This window comes from Equus przewalskii, chromosome 5 (genome assembly GCF_037783145.1).
Source record: "Equus przewalskii isolate Varuska chromosome 5, EquPr2, whole genome shotgun sequence".
Classification (NCBI taxonomy): Eukaryota; Metazoa; Chordata; class Mammalia; order Perissodactyla; family Equidae; genus Equus; species Equus przewalskii.
In genome coordinates this window covers 20,638,505-20,652,489 of record NC_091835.1, presented here as the reverse complement: position 1 = coordinate 20,652,489, position 13,985 = coordinate 20,638,505, and the positions used below count along the sequence as shown (strand labels likewise).

Genomic DNA, 13,985 nt, shown 5'->3' with positions numbered 1-13,985 from the left:
GTGGTACCCATGGAGCCCTGGCTTATTAACCAGCAAAATGAGATCGTCCCTGTTACGGGCTGGTGTGAGGGCCAAGTAAACTAACACAATGAAACCGCTCTGTGCATCATAAAAGGTTACACAAATATTACTATTATTCCAAAGATTCTTATTTATTTTTAAACAAAGACTTATATAGCACTTAATATGTGCCAATGTTCTAAGCACTTAGAAACCTTATCTGATTCGATCATCATAACAATCTGATGAGCTAGGTTCTGCTGCTTGTCACCTGGAAGGGCAGCAATGAAAGAATTAGGAAAGATCATCAAGTGTAAGGAAGTGTCGTTAAAGAGGAAGGCAAGGTTATCCACACTCTCATATTCCCGATTACCCTCTATGGGTGCAAAAGCTGGACAGTGAAGAGGGCTGAGAGGAGAGAAATGGATTCATCTGGCATCTGGCGTTGGAGGAGAGCTCAACGGATAGCCTGGGCTGCCGGAAAGATGAACAAGCACGTCCTACAGCAAGTTAAGCCTGAACTATCGCTGGAAGCAAAAATGATAAAACTGAGGCTGTCCTATTGGGCACATCATGAGAAGGCAGGATTCTCTGGAAATGACCATAATGCTGGGCAAAGTAGAAGGCAGCGGGAAAAGAGGAAGGCAGATAGATGAGTGACTCTACAAGGAAGTCATAGGCATGAGTCTACAGGAGCTGAGTAGGGCTGCTGAGGACAGGACACTGTGGACATCACTCACTCAGAGGGTCACCAGGGGTTGGAGCTGACTGGACAGCACATAACAACAAGGGCATGGTGTACATGCTCCCACCATGGCCGGTTTTCAGCTACCAAGTGACATCATTGAATGGAGAATTGGAAATGGACATGGAGCAGCACACCACCATATAGAATTTCCAGCACGCAGGTACAATAGACATAAATAACCTCCAGAGCATAGACCACAGTAAATGTAGTAAAATAATCAGAAAGTGATGAGTCTTAATTATTTATCACTTTTGTTTTTAATAAAATTTATTTAGTTTTAAGTTTATCTAATTTTTAATAATAACTGTATTTAACAACAGACTCACAAAACCCCTAAACATTTAGCAGTCACCTCTTGCTAAGACCAGTAGGAGCTGGCTGCAACTCTCCACACTATGGGGAAATTGAGGCACAAAGAGGTTAAGTCACTTGCAGAGGTTAAGTCATGCTGATGAGCTGGCTCCAGAGTTTATTCTCTTAACCATGAGGCCTTCACCCTTAACTATCTTCAGGTAACTTAACAAAATTAAATGTACCATTCAATACGTGCCTGAGTTTATGTTTATTTGCACGATCTGACCTTACTTAAATAGGACATTTTACACATGGAGATTCATTTATGAATCAATTAACTAGATCCGCTCAGAATTCTATGTTCTCTCAACTAAATAAAGGCTTGTAATGTGTGATGAGGTTCATTACACCGCAAAGACCAAACGCAAGATAATGTTTGCTAAAGGAATGAATAATTTAAAAATCCATAAGCCATTACCTTATTTGCATTCTATTATTAAAATTGACCATATGTTAATATAAATCAAGTTTTCATCTTTGATTATACAATTGGCCTTAGACATACAACTTCCATACTGGGGGAGTCCCAATTTTCTAGCTCTAAGGCATTCATTGCATGTTTTCAATCTACTGATTCTATTGTTCCCTTATGCATCTCACTGCTGACGATTTTCTTATCAGAACGAGGTTAGGCAGGTGGGGCAGGGTGCAAAATGAGGACCACTGTCTTGATTTTTAGTTGAGCTACTTCTGGTAAACTCCTTTCGATCATTCTGCACATATTTTCCTTATTTACTTCTGCCCATCTGCTCCCCAGAAGATATCTACACCTCTACACCCAGACAAAGGGTCCCCTCTCATATCATGGTTGAAGAGCTATAAACTTTGGATGGTGTTGGTGGGTTGATGTTTTCTCACAGAGGTGCATTTATTTGTATTATCTCTTCACCACAAACCTACTACGTCAATGTTATTATCCCATACTACAGATGAGGCAAATGAGGCTCAGCAACACTGATACACCAGAACAGAATAATCCTTTGCAAGATTCAGTATTGAAGACTTTGTCAGAAATGGACCAGATGCGACACTGTGATAACCCAGGAGGGCTTCTTATTTACCTCCCATCGGCGGTCGTTGGTGAAAATCTCATCATTGGCTAGGTCCAGCTGGTTCCATTCCAGCAGAAGCTTCAGCTGCCCGTTCCAGTTATCCTTATCCTGTTCATTGGTGCTAAAGGCTGTCAGAGGACAGGAAAAAAATCACCTCACCAAAGGCCCAGAAATAAGAGAGTCAGAACAATTTCATATGGCCAATTATCAAAGGAGAGTCTAAGCATCTCTCTTACAAACACTGAGAACCGTCATCTCACTGCATTTTCATTCATTCTTATCCATATTCTGTGTCCCAAAGCATATAATGAGGATCAATCCAGGCAAAAATAATATCTTTCCATTTCATATCCTAACAGTATAACTACGGTATATTGATATTTTTGCATAGATTCAGATTCCATAAGTGTTACATTTCAAGGACCACATCTGACTTACACTATATCTAAATCTGTGAAATAATGAGCCACATTATAAAATGTTCTACTTGTCTTTTCCAGAGCTGATATTTTCTGTATCTATGTATCTCTATAGATATAATGCCATTTTAATAAATATCCTTATGACCAAATTTCTGGCCAGCACAATAAGAATGATTCTAATAAACAGCTGATGCTTAAATCGCACGTCCTGGTTCCCTCGCACTACTCTGCACATCTTATGTATTTTAATCAGGAGGCCCAGCTCTAGATGTTCTTTGCCGAGGATCTATTTCCCTCAGGTAATATCCACCTTGATGGAGTTCTAAGACAGCAAAGACCACAGATGAGAATTTGAAAACTGAGGTTCATTCACAAGCTTCAAGAGATTCGTAAACCCCTGAAATTGAATGTAAAATTATTTATGTGTGTGAAGTGTGTGTGTGTGCCTGTGTGTGCATATACATGGAACCTTAGGACAAAGGTCCATAGCTTTTATTACATTCTCAACGGAGTCTGAGGCTCAGATAAAGATTTTAAATTTCAGTTAAAGACAGCTCTTTGGCGACTGCCATGATTGTATTTGACCAGTATTTTAACGACATACAAATTCTTGTTCTATTAAATTCATTCAACTAAGGAGATTTAACTCAGCAGGTCAATAGTGGTTATTCTAGCTTCCAATCTATGATAATCAAAATTAAGTGCAAGATTACATTTCAATAAAGCTGTTAAAAAAAGATAAATGCTAGTCATGAAAGCCACACAAAGCTGAAACGTCTAAAGGAGCCGTTTTTACTCACCTTTGTACAAAGCGTAGGAAATAGCGTTGCTCACAATTTCATCCCCAGCTTCCTCCATTTTAATAACTGTTAATAGGTGAGAACTTTCGAGAATTTCTTTGAGCTGGCAAGATGTAAAGAGCAGAGCTGTCAGCCAACTGATTTTAGGCATGAGGAGCCTAAACTCCTCTCTTTTGGTGAGGAATCTTTTATTCCACTTTTTTTATAAAGACCACCGACAGGGGTGTTCCAGATCTTCTCTCACCTACGATGCCTTTCTAAACTGGAATAACAAGTCCTTTACCATAATGAGAATAAAGTACTGGTTATACAAGGCCACTGTCCAAAACCTGAGAGACTCATTGACTAAGGGCGAGTGTGTGTGTGTGTGTGTGTAACGAATTCAATTGTTGAATGAATGAATGAATAAACGAGGAAAGGGCACTAGAAAACCACAGAAATCATTCAAGTGTGATCACAAGAGCTTAAACCTAAGAAGTTCGCTGTGAACGAGAGCCAAGAGGACTTGGTGATTAGATAGAGAGATAAGGAATTTGCTATATTATCCTTGGTGATTTTCTGTAATGTTTAACTTTAAATATTTTGTGAAATTAAAGAGCTGGGGAGTGCTGGCCCAGTGGAGCAGTGGTTAAGTTCGTGTGCTCTGCTTTGGTGGCACGGGGTTCACAGGTTCAAATCTCAGGCACAGACCTACACACCGCTCATCAAACCATGCTGTGGTGGTGTCCCACATACAAAGTGGAGGAAGACTGGCACAGATGTTAGCTCAGGGACAATCTTCCTCAGGCAGAAAGAGGAAGATTGACAATTGATGTTAGCTCAGGGCCAATCTTCCTCACCAGAAAAAAAGAAATTAACGAGCTGGGGATGGACAGAGCCCCAGATTCCATGGTTTTGGGCGTTGGTGATCTTGGTGGAGGCCTGGTGAGGAAGTGCATCTTCTAGAGGAGGAAGCGAGTCTGGTTTTGGTTAGACTGCCTTCCAGGTGGTGGTGGGTTTTCCTGGCAACATTTGGAAACAGGGACCTGGACCCCCAGGGTGTCTGGGCCAGGCGGCAGAGGGAAGTCTCAGGTCAGGTTGGGAGGATGAAAGATGTGGACCAAGAAGTGTCCTTGGGTTTGGACTTTAGGAGGTGACCTTTAAGGCTGCAGTGTCCTGGGGAAGGTGGTGCTGGAGGCCTTGGTTTAAAGGCGTCCGAGGTGAGGAGGAAACAAATAAAATCTTCAGGAAAATACACTCCATAGCAGGTTCAATGGAGAGTGGGAGGCGGTGCATGAGGGCAAAGGCCCTCTCCCCGTGCTGGCAGAAGGAGAGGGGTCTGAGTAGAAACGACAGGCAGGGAGGGGTCCAGGTTCCACTGCTCTGGGACACAAGACGTGGTGGGAGCACAGAGGGGCTGAAACATCCTTTCCTTTGAAATGAAAACGGAAAAGGAGAAAGTGAACATGGATCCAGAGCAAACCGATGGGACCCAGAGACGGCTGCAGGGGTTCCTACCTGGTCTCTGCTTCTCCACTCGTGTACTTTTGCCTCCTCCAATCCTGTCCCCCAACTGCAGCCGGTGTGAGCTTTCCCAAACACAACCCTGATCACATTCTCGCCCTGCTTCAAACCTTTCAGTGACTTCTCATTACACTTGAACAAAACCAGAACCTTAAAATGAGGTTCAAGGAGCTCCCTGACATGGCCCTTTGTAAGCTCTCCAGCTTCCACCCACAATATCTATCCTCATTGCCATCTTTCAGCTTTTCAGGTAGGCCATGCTTACCTTGGACCTCAGGACCTTTGCACATGCTGCTTCCATGATTTCAATTCCAACCCTCACCCCTTTAACTCTACTCATCCTTCACATCACAGCTCCCACATCACTTCCTCTGAGAAGCATTCCCCTGAAAGGACTTTGATACCAGGCCAGGCTCCCTTGGCTCAAGCCATTCTGAATTCATGTTACCTCTCTTCACAACACCCATTTCAGCTTGAAATTATACCATGCTTTCTATTGTAGTCACTCAATATGAACTTTTCTTCAGTTTCTGTTTTCTCTATGAAGACAGACTCTTTCTGTTGTGTATGCTATTCTTTCTGAAGTGCCTATTCCAGAACCTGGCTTAGAGTATGTGCTCATTTAATAAATGTCAACTGAATAAATGAGTAGATGAAAGAGTTTGAAATGAATGAATGAATGATATCGAGGTTGGCTGATAGATGGGAGATTATGAAGGGTCAATTTTTTGAGAAGGCAAGGAGTAGATATGGGGGAACAACTCTGAGAGAACTGGTAGAAGAGAAGGGCATGACCCCAGGAAGAAGTATACAAAGTCTCTTTGTAATGTATGCTATTTTTCTTCTCTTTTTTTTTTTTTTTTGGTGAGGAAGATTGGCCCTGAGCTAACATCTGTTGCCAATCTTCCTACTTTTTTTCTCCCCAAAGTCCCAGTACATAGTTGTATATCTTAGTTGTAAATCCTAGTTCTTCTATGTGGGACACCACTGAGCATGGCCGGATGAGTGGTGTTAGGTCCATGCCCAGGATCTGAACCAGCAAACCCTGGGATGCCAAAGCGGAGTACACAAACTTAACTACTTGGCCATGGGGCTGGCCCCTGGGATCTCTTGAAAAGGTCGACAAAGTATGAGTCCAGGTTTCTGGGCTGGTTGTCCACATGATCAGTGAGGTCATCCACAATTATGCTGGGACTTTGCTCAATTAATATTTGACTGAATGTATACATTCATTAATTAATAGTTCTACTCTCAAGCTTGGTCTTTTGGGAAATCTGTACCAACTGCAAAACCTCATAGGAGCACATCATTAAAATGCCAGACTAATTTTTACTAATGATGTACATCTTCTGATTGATATGATTATAATTATGATATATCATTAACATATTAGATATGAATATGAATTAGACACGAATCCCAGAAAGGATAATATATTCACAGAAAGCGAAATGTGTCTGATTTTAGCCTGCTCCAGATGAGTTTTCTGTAATGCATTTCTTGAAGCAGAAATCAAAATTCTTCACAAAGGGTATGAGGATCCATTAGGTGGAACGGCCTTTTGGATGTGGCCTGTTCCAACTCTACAAGCCAACATGTACGAGGAGTAAGAGGAAAGTCCTAGAACGGACCCAGGGCCATCTTTGGTGGGTAACTTGAGAGCTGACTATATCTTCCTCTATGCGTATCCTTGAACTAATCACTGAATTTCCATCCATCACAGGAAATTACCTTGAGCACAGAGCTCAACACACAATGACTTACACCGATATTTACACTTTGGGACTGTGCCATCCACATGTCTGGAATTGACTCAGACTGTTAGGTCTAAAAATGCAGAGAACAGAAAATGCATAACCACTTTGGGGAGGGAAAACTCCTTCTCCTCACCCACACGTCTCCAGGCAGAGGGATCTCCATGCCAATTAGGCCCCTGGAGCATCTCCACCCCTTTCACTTACCGCTACTCAAGGTAGGGGGGTGACACATCAGACTGGTGACTTTGGCCGTGCCCAGCCAGCCCTTTCCTGCTTCTCCGTTGGGATCTGCTCTTTGCAGAATGCTAGTGCCATGGTCTGCCATCAGCCACATGCCTAGCCTGGCGGGAAGCCCAGCAGTTGCCTGGGGCTGCCTCTGTTTGGGTGGGCTCATCTGTCCCATTCTGGGGCTCAGCAGAAGGAGGCCCATTGTGGATGCCCCCCGAAGCCACATCTTTCAACTTTACCTCCATCATCAATGAAGCTGATATTTGATCTCTATTTCCCCGATTCTTATGTCTGTCTCTCAACTGGACATGGCCAATATACAAGAAATCCCAGGACAAACTTGCATACAAAACTACCAGGTTTACCTTTTTTAGTAAAATCTGCAAAATGTAACTTCTCGAGTAGGAATATCATGTAAGCATTTGTTGTGCAGGACATCATTCAGCACCAACATTGACCCTCAGCCCTGGGAAGAAGATGCATCTGCATTTTTAAATTCTGAATCTTAGACAAGGAGGCTTAACCTAGCAAGGACTTGCTTCCTAATCACTTCGATCCCTCTGCATGTCATCAGGATTATCACCTAACTGCCCCCTTATCTGAAATTAAATAAGACCAATAGGGTCCCATAGTCTGTTAATTCACTACAGAGTACCTGGCGGCCTGGAAGACTGGGTTGATTTCTCTCACTATTTACAAGAATTTGGTTGTCCAGGCTGGCCTTAAATAATGGCAAGGGCTACCATGAGCAAGAAGATGATCTCCATCACAGGGACGGCCTTCCCACATACAGAGATGCCCGTTTGGCCTGTCAGACTGTCGAGGACTGAACCCCAGGATCCCCGTGTTGGTGCTCGGCAGGGAATGGGTGCCGGTGCCCTGAGGGCCCTACCAGGCCCCTTTGGGGAAGCCACTGGAGGATGGTCAGGAGCCTAAGTTACCCTCAGACCAGCGGGGAGCAGGGTGGGCCCGGAGGCCCAGCCAGCTAGGCCTGAGTGAGAGCCTAGAATCAGCTCCAGGGTCACAGAGCAGGATGTGGTTAGATCAGCCATGGCACAGCCACCCCACGGAACGCTCTACACTTGTGAGAAACGGTGAGTTCAAAAATGGCTAAAAACAGAATGTATCACATGATTCCATTTGGTTAACAAAACATGGGTGTAAATGTATGTGCATGTGAAATACGTGTTTACATGTATGTGATTAGACACGCAAATGACCTGTTTTGGGGGACGGAAAAAATACCAAAGGGTTAGAAATGAATCCAAAGTGTCAAGAAACTATCTCTATGGAGGGAATTCTGTTGATTTTGTTTTTCCTTTTTGTTTATCTTTATTTCATATTTTCTCCACAATGAACATGCATTACTTGTGTAATAAAAATAAAGGAGAAAAAAAAAAAAAAGATGATCTTTGCTATTCCAGGATTTCAGTTTGCTGTATTTGGTATTTTGGGGTTCTTCCACAACTAAGTATCATTGAAATGCCCATCTAGCGAAAGAATTTTTTTTTATTATTTATACTAAACCCAACCTTCAACTCTCATGGTAAAATGGGCTCTATGACTAAAATAACTCTGACTGACTACAGCCTGCTATTTCCTTTATGGGAAAATTTCCAAATGGCAGCACATGCTCCTCACATGATCCAAATATAAAGGTCATTTTTGAATGAGCTGATGTGGATGCACCTGCTGATATTAACATGAGCTTCTAACGAACTGAGCAGTCAAGAAAATGAAAGTCATTTCAAGTCAATGGCAATCATGAAACAGAGAGAAAGATGAGAAGGCATAGCATGATGTTAAAATAAGAAGCATAATGATATTCCAGTAAGTGCACATTTCTTACATGATCTAAAGAGCAAGGCGAGAGATTCTGAATTGAGTCACAGGCCAGTTAATTTAGAAAGGCAATTATTCTGTAGGAACAACTTCTCCTATGGATGTAGACCCAATTTAGAATCTGCGTTTCTTAAACATTGTTATCAGGGGTTTCTTTCCTCCTTCTTTCCACCACTCATACATACAAAGCACAGAAGCTCAACGTTGGTGGACATCATGGTGTAAACGGAGTACCAGCTTCACAGACAGACAGACTTGAGTGTAAACCTCGTGTGCCACCCCTTTATGAGGTATCAAGACCTGCCTCCTTCTGTGAGCTTCAATTTTCAGCAAGAAAGTGGTTTGGGCCAGAGGAGAGTCTCAAAGTCACAGAGAATGTATAAAACACCCTCAGCTGCTGTGGCGCCGGGCATTTCAGGCTTTCTCCCTTCCCAGGACCTTGGCCCCCCTGCAACTCACCCATTTGATCCAGCTCTCGGTTTCCTCCTCCGGCAGCCGGGACACGGTGCGGGGTAAGAAGCGCACCAGCTTCTCCTTGACGATGGAAGATGTGAGGGCGTCCTCCACCTCCAGCAGGCTCGCGATCACGTCGGCAATCTGCCCCGAGCCTTCCACCACCACACAGGGAATTTTACTTTTGATGGAGGTGTTGATGGCCTGGGAGAGGGGAGAGAGGGTGGGCCAGTTGGAAGGGACCCTGAGCATCCACAGAACCCAGCTCGGGACCAAGTTCCAAATCAATTTGGTGAATCAAACATATGGACACATCCCTGCCTTTTTCCCTTTGGACTTTTATTTTCAATCAGAAGCAAACCAAAAGTTTGCAATTGCTTCATGAATGAGAAATGTAAGCCAGTTGTATTACATCCTGTGCTGAAACCAAATTCCATAATAAGGACAAGTGTGACTAGCTTAAGTTTTCCATCAATAACTGCTTAAAAACATCCCTATAGACAAAATCAACCACTCCACATACTGACATGAGAGGTTGGAGTGAAAACTCTTAAGATGGTATTCAGTGTTATCATTGATGGCTTATCTGAGAGAGGTTAGCAATATTCATACTTTTAAGATATGAAAATACCTTCAAAGCAACAGCCACATATTTTGTATTATGTTGACTCATATATTTTCTCGTCAAATAATTTCTCTCACCCCTTTGATGAAAAGAGAATAAAAATATATTTGCTTCCTGGATAAACATCTACATTTTTATTTCCTTTATGAAAACCACAGAGGCCAGCACAGGGGCATCAAGTTTCAAGAATTGTCTTCACTTGACAGCAAAGTGATCCACACACAGGGACAGAAGAAACTGTGAAGCCCCTTCCTTTAGCCAAGAGTGAATGTCTTCCTTAGAGAAGACGTAAAGTGCGTGGTCCCCTCATCAGAGCAGGCAGAGGGTTGACACATCCATCAGGCTGGGATTCCATCTGTACCTCACTTACTGCACTAAAGGTGGATGTCAGGGCTGTGCTGCGGCAGGGGTGGGGATGATAAGAGAGGGAGCTGGAAGATGAAGGGATCAAGAGGTGAAGAGATGCTCAGCTGCTAGTTTCTGCGCCTTTCCCTCCTCTCTCCTATCCCCTGTTCTGTGGGTTGTGGATTGCCTGAACAGACATTTGTGGAAAATGCTGTAGAAACACAGCGCCCTAGGCCTTCTGCAGGTCTCTGGAAATCTAAATTCTAAATCTGAGATTAGAGAGAGAGTATGCATCTTTGTATGTATCAATGTACGCATCTTTCCATCATGTTCTCTCCATCGCTCTTCCTCTTTTATGTGGCTACTGCTTTAAGCATTCACACACTGACAATTTCACATCGAAAAACATCTCTATTTTAATTTTTCCCTGAAAAGTCTTTCCCTGAAAGACTTTCATTTAGTGATGGTCTCAGAGGCCAATTTCATAGCAGGTGCTCCATAAATACCTGTTGATGAATGTATGAATACATGGAAAGATCATTGTTACATAAAATAATAAACAAAGGGAGGTACTAGATTATAATTCTAAATAACTTTGGCAGGAATTACTTGTAACTCCAGGGGTATTTCCTGGTAAAGAGAGAGGAGAAGATCAAGAATCTTCAATAGCTATGCTCTAAGCCTTGTCTTAGAGTTAAAACAGGACAGGGAATATGGGGGGAGGACAACTCAACATGGAAATTAATTAAAAGGAGGAGTTAAAAATTACTTTCATGGGGCCAGCCCTGTGGCATAGTGGTTAAGTTTGGCACACTGCTTTGGTGGCCAGGGTTCACGGGTTTGGATCCCCGGCGCAGACCTACACCACTCATCAGTCATGCTGTGGTGGCAACCCACATATAAAGTGAAGGAAGACTGGAACAGATGTTAGCTCAGGGTGAATCTTCCTCAGCACACACACAAAAATTACTTTCTTGTAATGTCCTATTCCTAGAAAAATGACATCTTGAAAATGATGCTCATGCTTTCAAATACTGACTAAAATGCAGTTGCACTGATGCTTTTTTAAAAGTCAAACAGAAGTCTGGCTGCAGGCAAGATGAACTCAGTAATAGCAGAGTCTACATGGATAGGATGGGAAGCAGAATTCTTCCTCAGTTGCTCAATGTTGCAGGTGCAGAATCATTCGAGAAGCTTCCCATGATCTCAGAATCACTTAGGGTTTGGGATTTCTTCATGTGGGTGGAGTCTTGCAGGCCGAGGAAGCATGTGGATGGACTTTAGTTGGTCTGGGAACACCGATTTGGGGGCAATCTGTGTGTGTATGGTCACAGCTCATCTCCATGCAGATGGGGTGGCCATGGTTTTCCAATGTACATGCTGGTTACAATCCTTAAGTCTCATGAGTTAATGTCAACCCTTCTCCTTGGCAGGCTGTTGGCCAAAGCCAGCACTAAATATACAGGCTATTCACCTTGCTTCAAAGTCTCTTCCTAAATCTTGTCGGCTGAGGAAATAATCTAAGCCTGTCAGAGGAACATTCTAGGGTGGGAAAAATGCTCCCATCTTGCTGCAGTAAAATAAGTTAGTCAGGTTGGATTAGGCGAGCCCCAAAGTCCTGCAAATATACATTTGTTAAGTAAGCTTATTGACCGATCTTCTAGAAAACCAAGCCAAAACTCACTTTCAAAGTCTCTTTTCCACCTCCTTGGGCAAAACACACAATGGGGATCTTGCCACCATAGTTGGAATCTGTAAAACATAATGCATAAAACTTATTTTGGGTTTATTAGAAATATTTGCCTACCTCAAGAAGGAGGTGGGCCAGGAGCTTCTGTCCTGTGAGTCCAGGGTGTGGGGTGATGGCTACAGATCAGACTTGACTATCTTCCCACTGGTCATGATGGATACATCTCTGTGTCCCAGCCAGTAATGGCATGACATGTATCACATCGCAATTTGTTAATGCTACTTAAAATGCTAAAGTCTTTTACTTTTGCTAATATTTATTAGACCAGGTTCAAGTTTATCCTTATAATAATTATACTCTCACTCATTTGCATAATCCTATGCTTTCTTGAGTGGGTGAGAAATTTGCATAACTGTGTTCTCTCAAGGGAGAGTATTGCATATATAAACGTCTTTCTTTGCGTACGTCCCGTTGAGAGAGGAAAAGGGTTGAGAACATCTCCAGCGAGTCTCTGTCATGGAGTCTATCACTACATCATGAGAGAATTGGTTCCAGAACAGGACACATCTCAACCACAGGAAGACAGAGAGCGTCACTTTCCATTGCAAATAAAGGCTTTCACTCAATTGTTGCATTCTCCCCTTGAAACCAGTGTTTTAGGTGGTTCTGTTATATAGAAGTAGCCAAAATTCAAAGAACTAAACCATCAACTGTTCAACTAGTGGGTTGGTTTTTATCATTTCTACCCTAGTTAATTGCATTGCTTTGTGAGCTCATATTTGCCATGGTGGATGGTATTTGTTCTTAAGTGTTGTCTCGCAGAAGAAGAGACAGCAGGCTTTCTATGCTGACCAACCAGAGTGGGACAAGACAGCATTTGTCATTGCTCCAGCACGTCGAAGGGTACCTATCACAGTGACCCAGGCAGAAGTACTCCTAGGATGTCAAAGAAAGAAGAGAAATAATGGCTCTTCTTTGGGAACAAGACCTAATTGGGTAGGTTCATCGTGCTGCACTCAGTAATTGGGAGCTACTGTTGGGAGTGCTGCTGCTCTGGTTATGGCGTGTGGCTGACCTCCCACTTTCTAAACACCGACCTTGAATAGTGCGCTCGGAGATGTACTTCTCCAGCTGATCCCGGAGCTTCGCTTCCACTGTGGGGTGTCCGTGGCAGCCGTTGTCGACCAGCAGCAAGTGCGTATGATTGTTGTCCAGGATGTAGAGCGGGTCTCTCCTGAAGTCATCCATAATGTACTGAGCTGAAAAATACTCCTGAAATGCACAAAGGAACTTGCCTTTGAGATTTTATAAGCTGGACAAGATGCATGATGATATTTTATATGTTCATATGGAGGCTAGCCTTTCGGGTTCAACTATACTGATGCCTCCTCCCAGATTCCTAGGTTCAAAAGGGTCTTAGAGATCTTACAATGCAGGCTTTCGTTCTAAATATGAAGAAACAAAGGTTGAAAATGGGTAGGTCACTTGCCTATTGTCACATAAATGGCCAGTGACAGTGTGAGGATCAGATCCCCAATCCAGTTCTTGTTCCGTTGACCTGAGCTCTTATGTATAAATTCATCGAAACTGACAGCATTCAGGAAAGTGTGTATGTATATGAACACACACACACACACACACACTATATATATCCAGACACACAGATATTTATATGTATATACACACACATATATGTAAGTATATACAATATACACACACATACTCTTTCTATATGTATATATACACATATACACACACACACATATATTTGAGCGTGTCTATCTGGACACAGGTAGAGGTAGACATTGACATAATCACATACATATTTGTCTGGCATCTATCATATGCCAAGACCTGTGCCAGAGTCTAGGGATTAAAAAATGAATAAAATGGAATCTTCACCCTTGCAAAGAGCATAGTTACAGGACCACAAAAAGAAGCAATTAAACAGATACTTTGTCACAACACTTAACAGCAAAGAATAAAAAACTGATGCAGGAATATGAAGAAAGGAGTTCCTGACCATCACGTCCCATTCAAAGGTGTTTAGTTTCTAAAGTATCAGGGTTGCATTAAAAGGTGTTTCAACCCAAACTGCAAGAGTACAAGTTAAGGTGAAAAGTCAGTGAGAAGAGGAAGGTTATTGACTCTATGAACGACATATAT

The 13,985-nt window shown here is 42.7% G+C and overlaps 1 protein-coding gene across 2 annotated transcripts in view; it reads right to left on the bottom strand.

The window, feature by feature from the left end:
* The window catches only part of TRPM8 (transient receptor potential cation channel subfamily M member 8), an 88,829-nt gene that overhangs the window by 49,071 nt on the left and 25,773 nt on the right, over positions 1-13,985 (bottom strand). For both annotated transcript variants that reach the window (XR_011539855.1, XM_070618647.1), the window contains exons 7-11: positions 12,917-13,091; positions 11,814-11,881; positions 9,166-9,363; positions 3,377-3,479; positions 2,164-2,282 (exon numbers count right to left, since the gene is read on the bottom strand). Coding sequence is in view for 1 of the 2 variants with exons in the window: in XM_070618647.1 (XP_070474748.1) it covers positions 2,164-2,282; positions 3,377-3,479; positions 9,166-9,363; positions 11,814-11,881; positions 12,917-13,091 (663 nt within the window). In the remaining variant the exon portion in view is untranslated. The remainder of the gene's footprint in view (positions 1-2,163; positions 2,283-3,376; positions 3,480-9,165; positions 9,364-11,813; positions 11,882-12,916; positions 13,092-13,985) is intronic.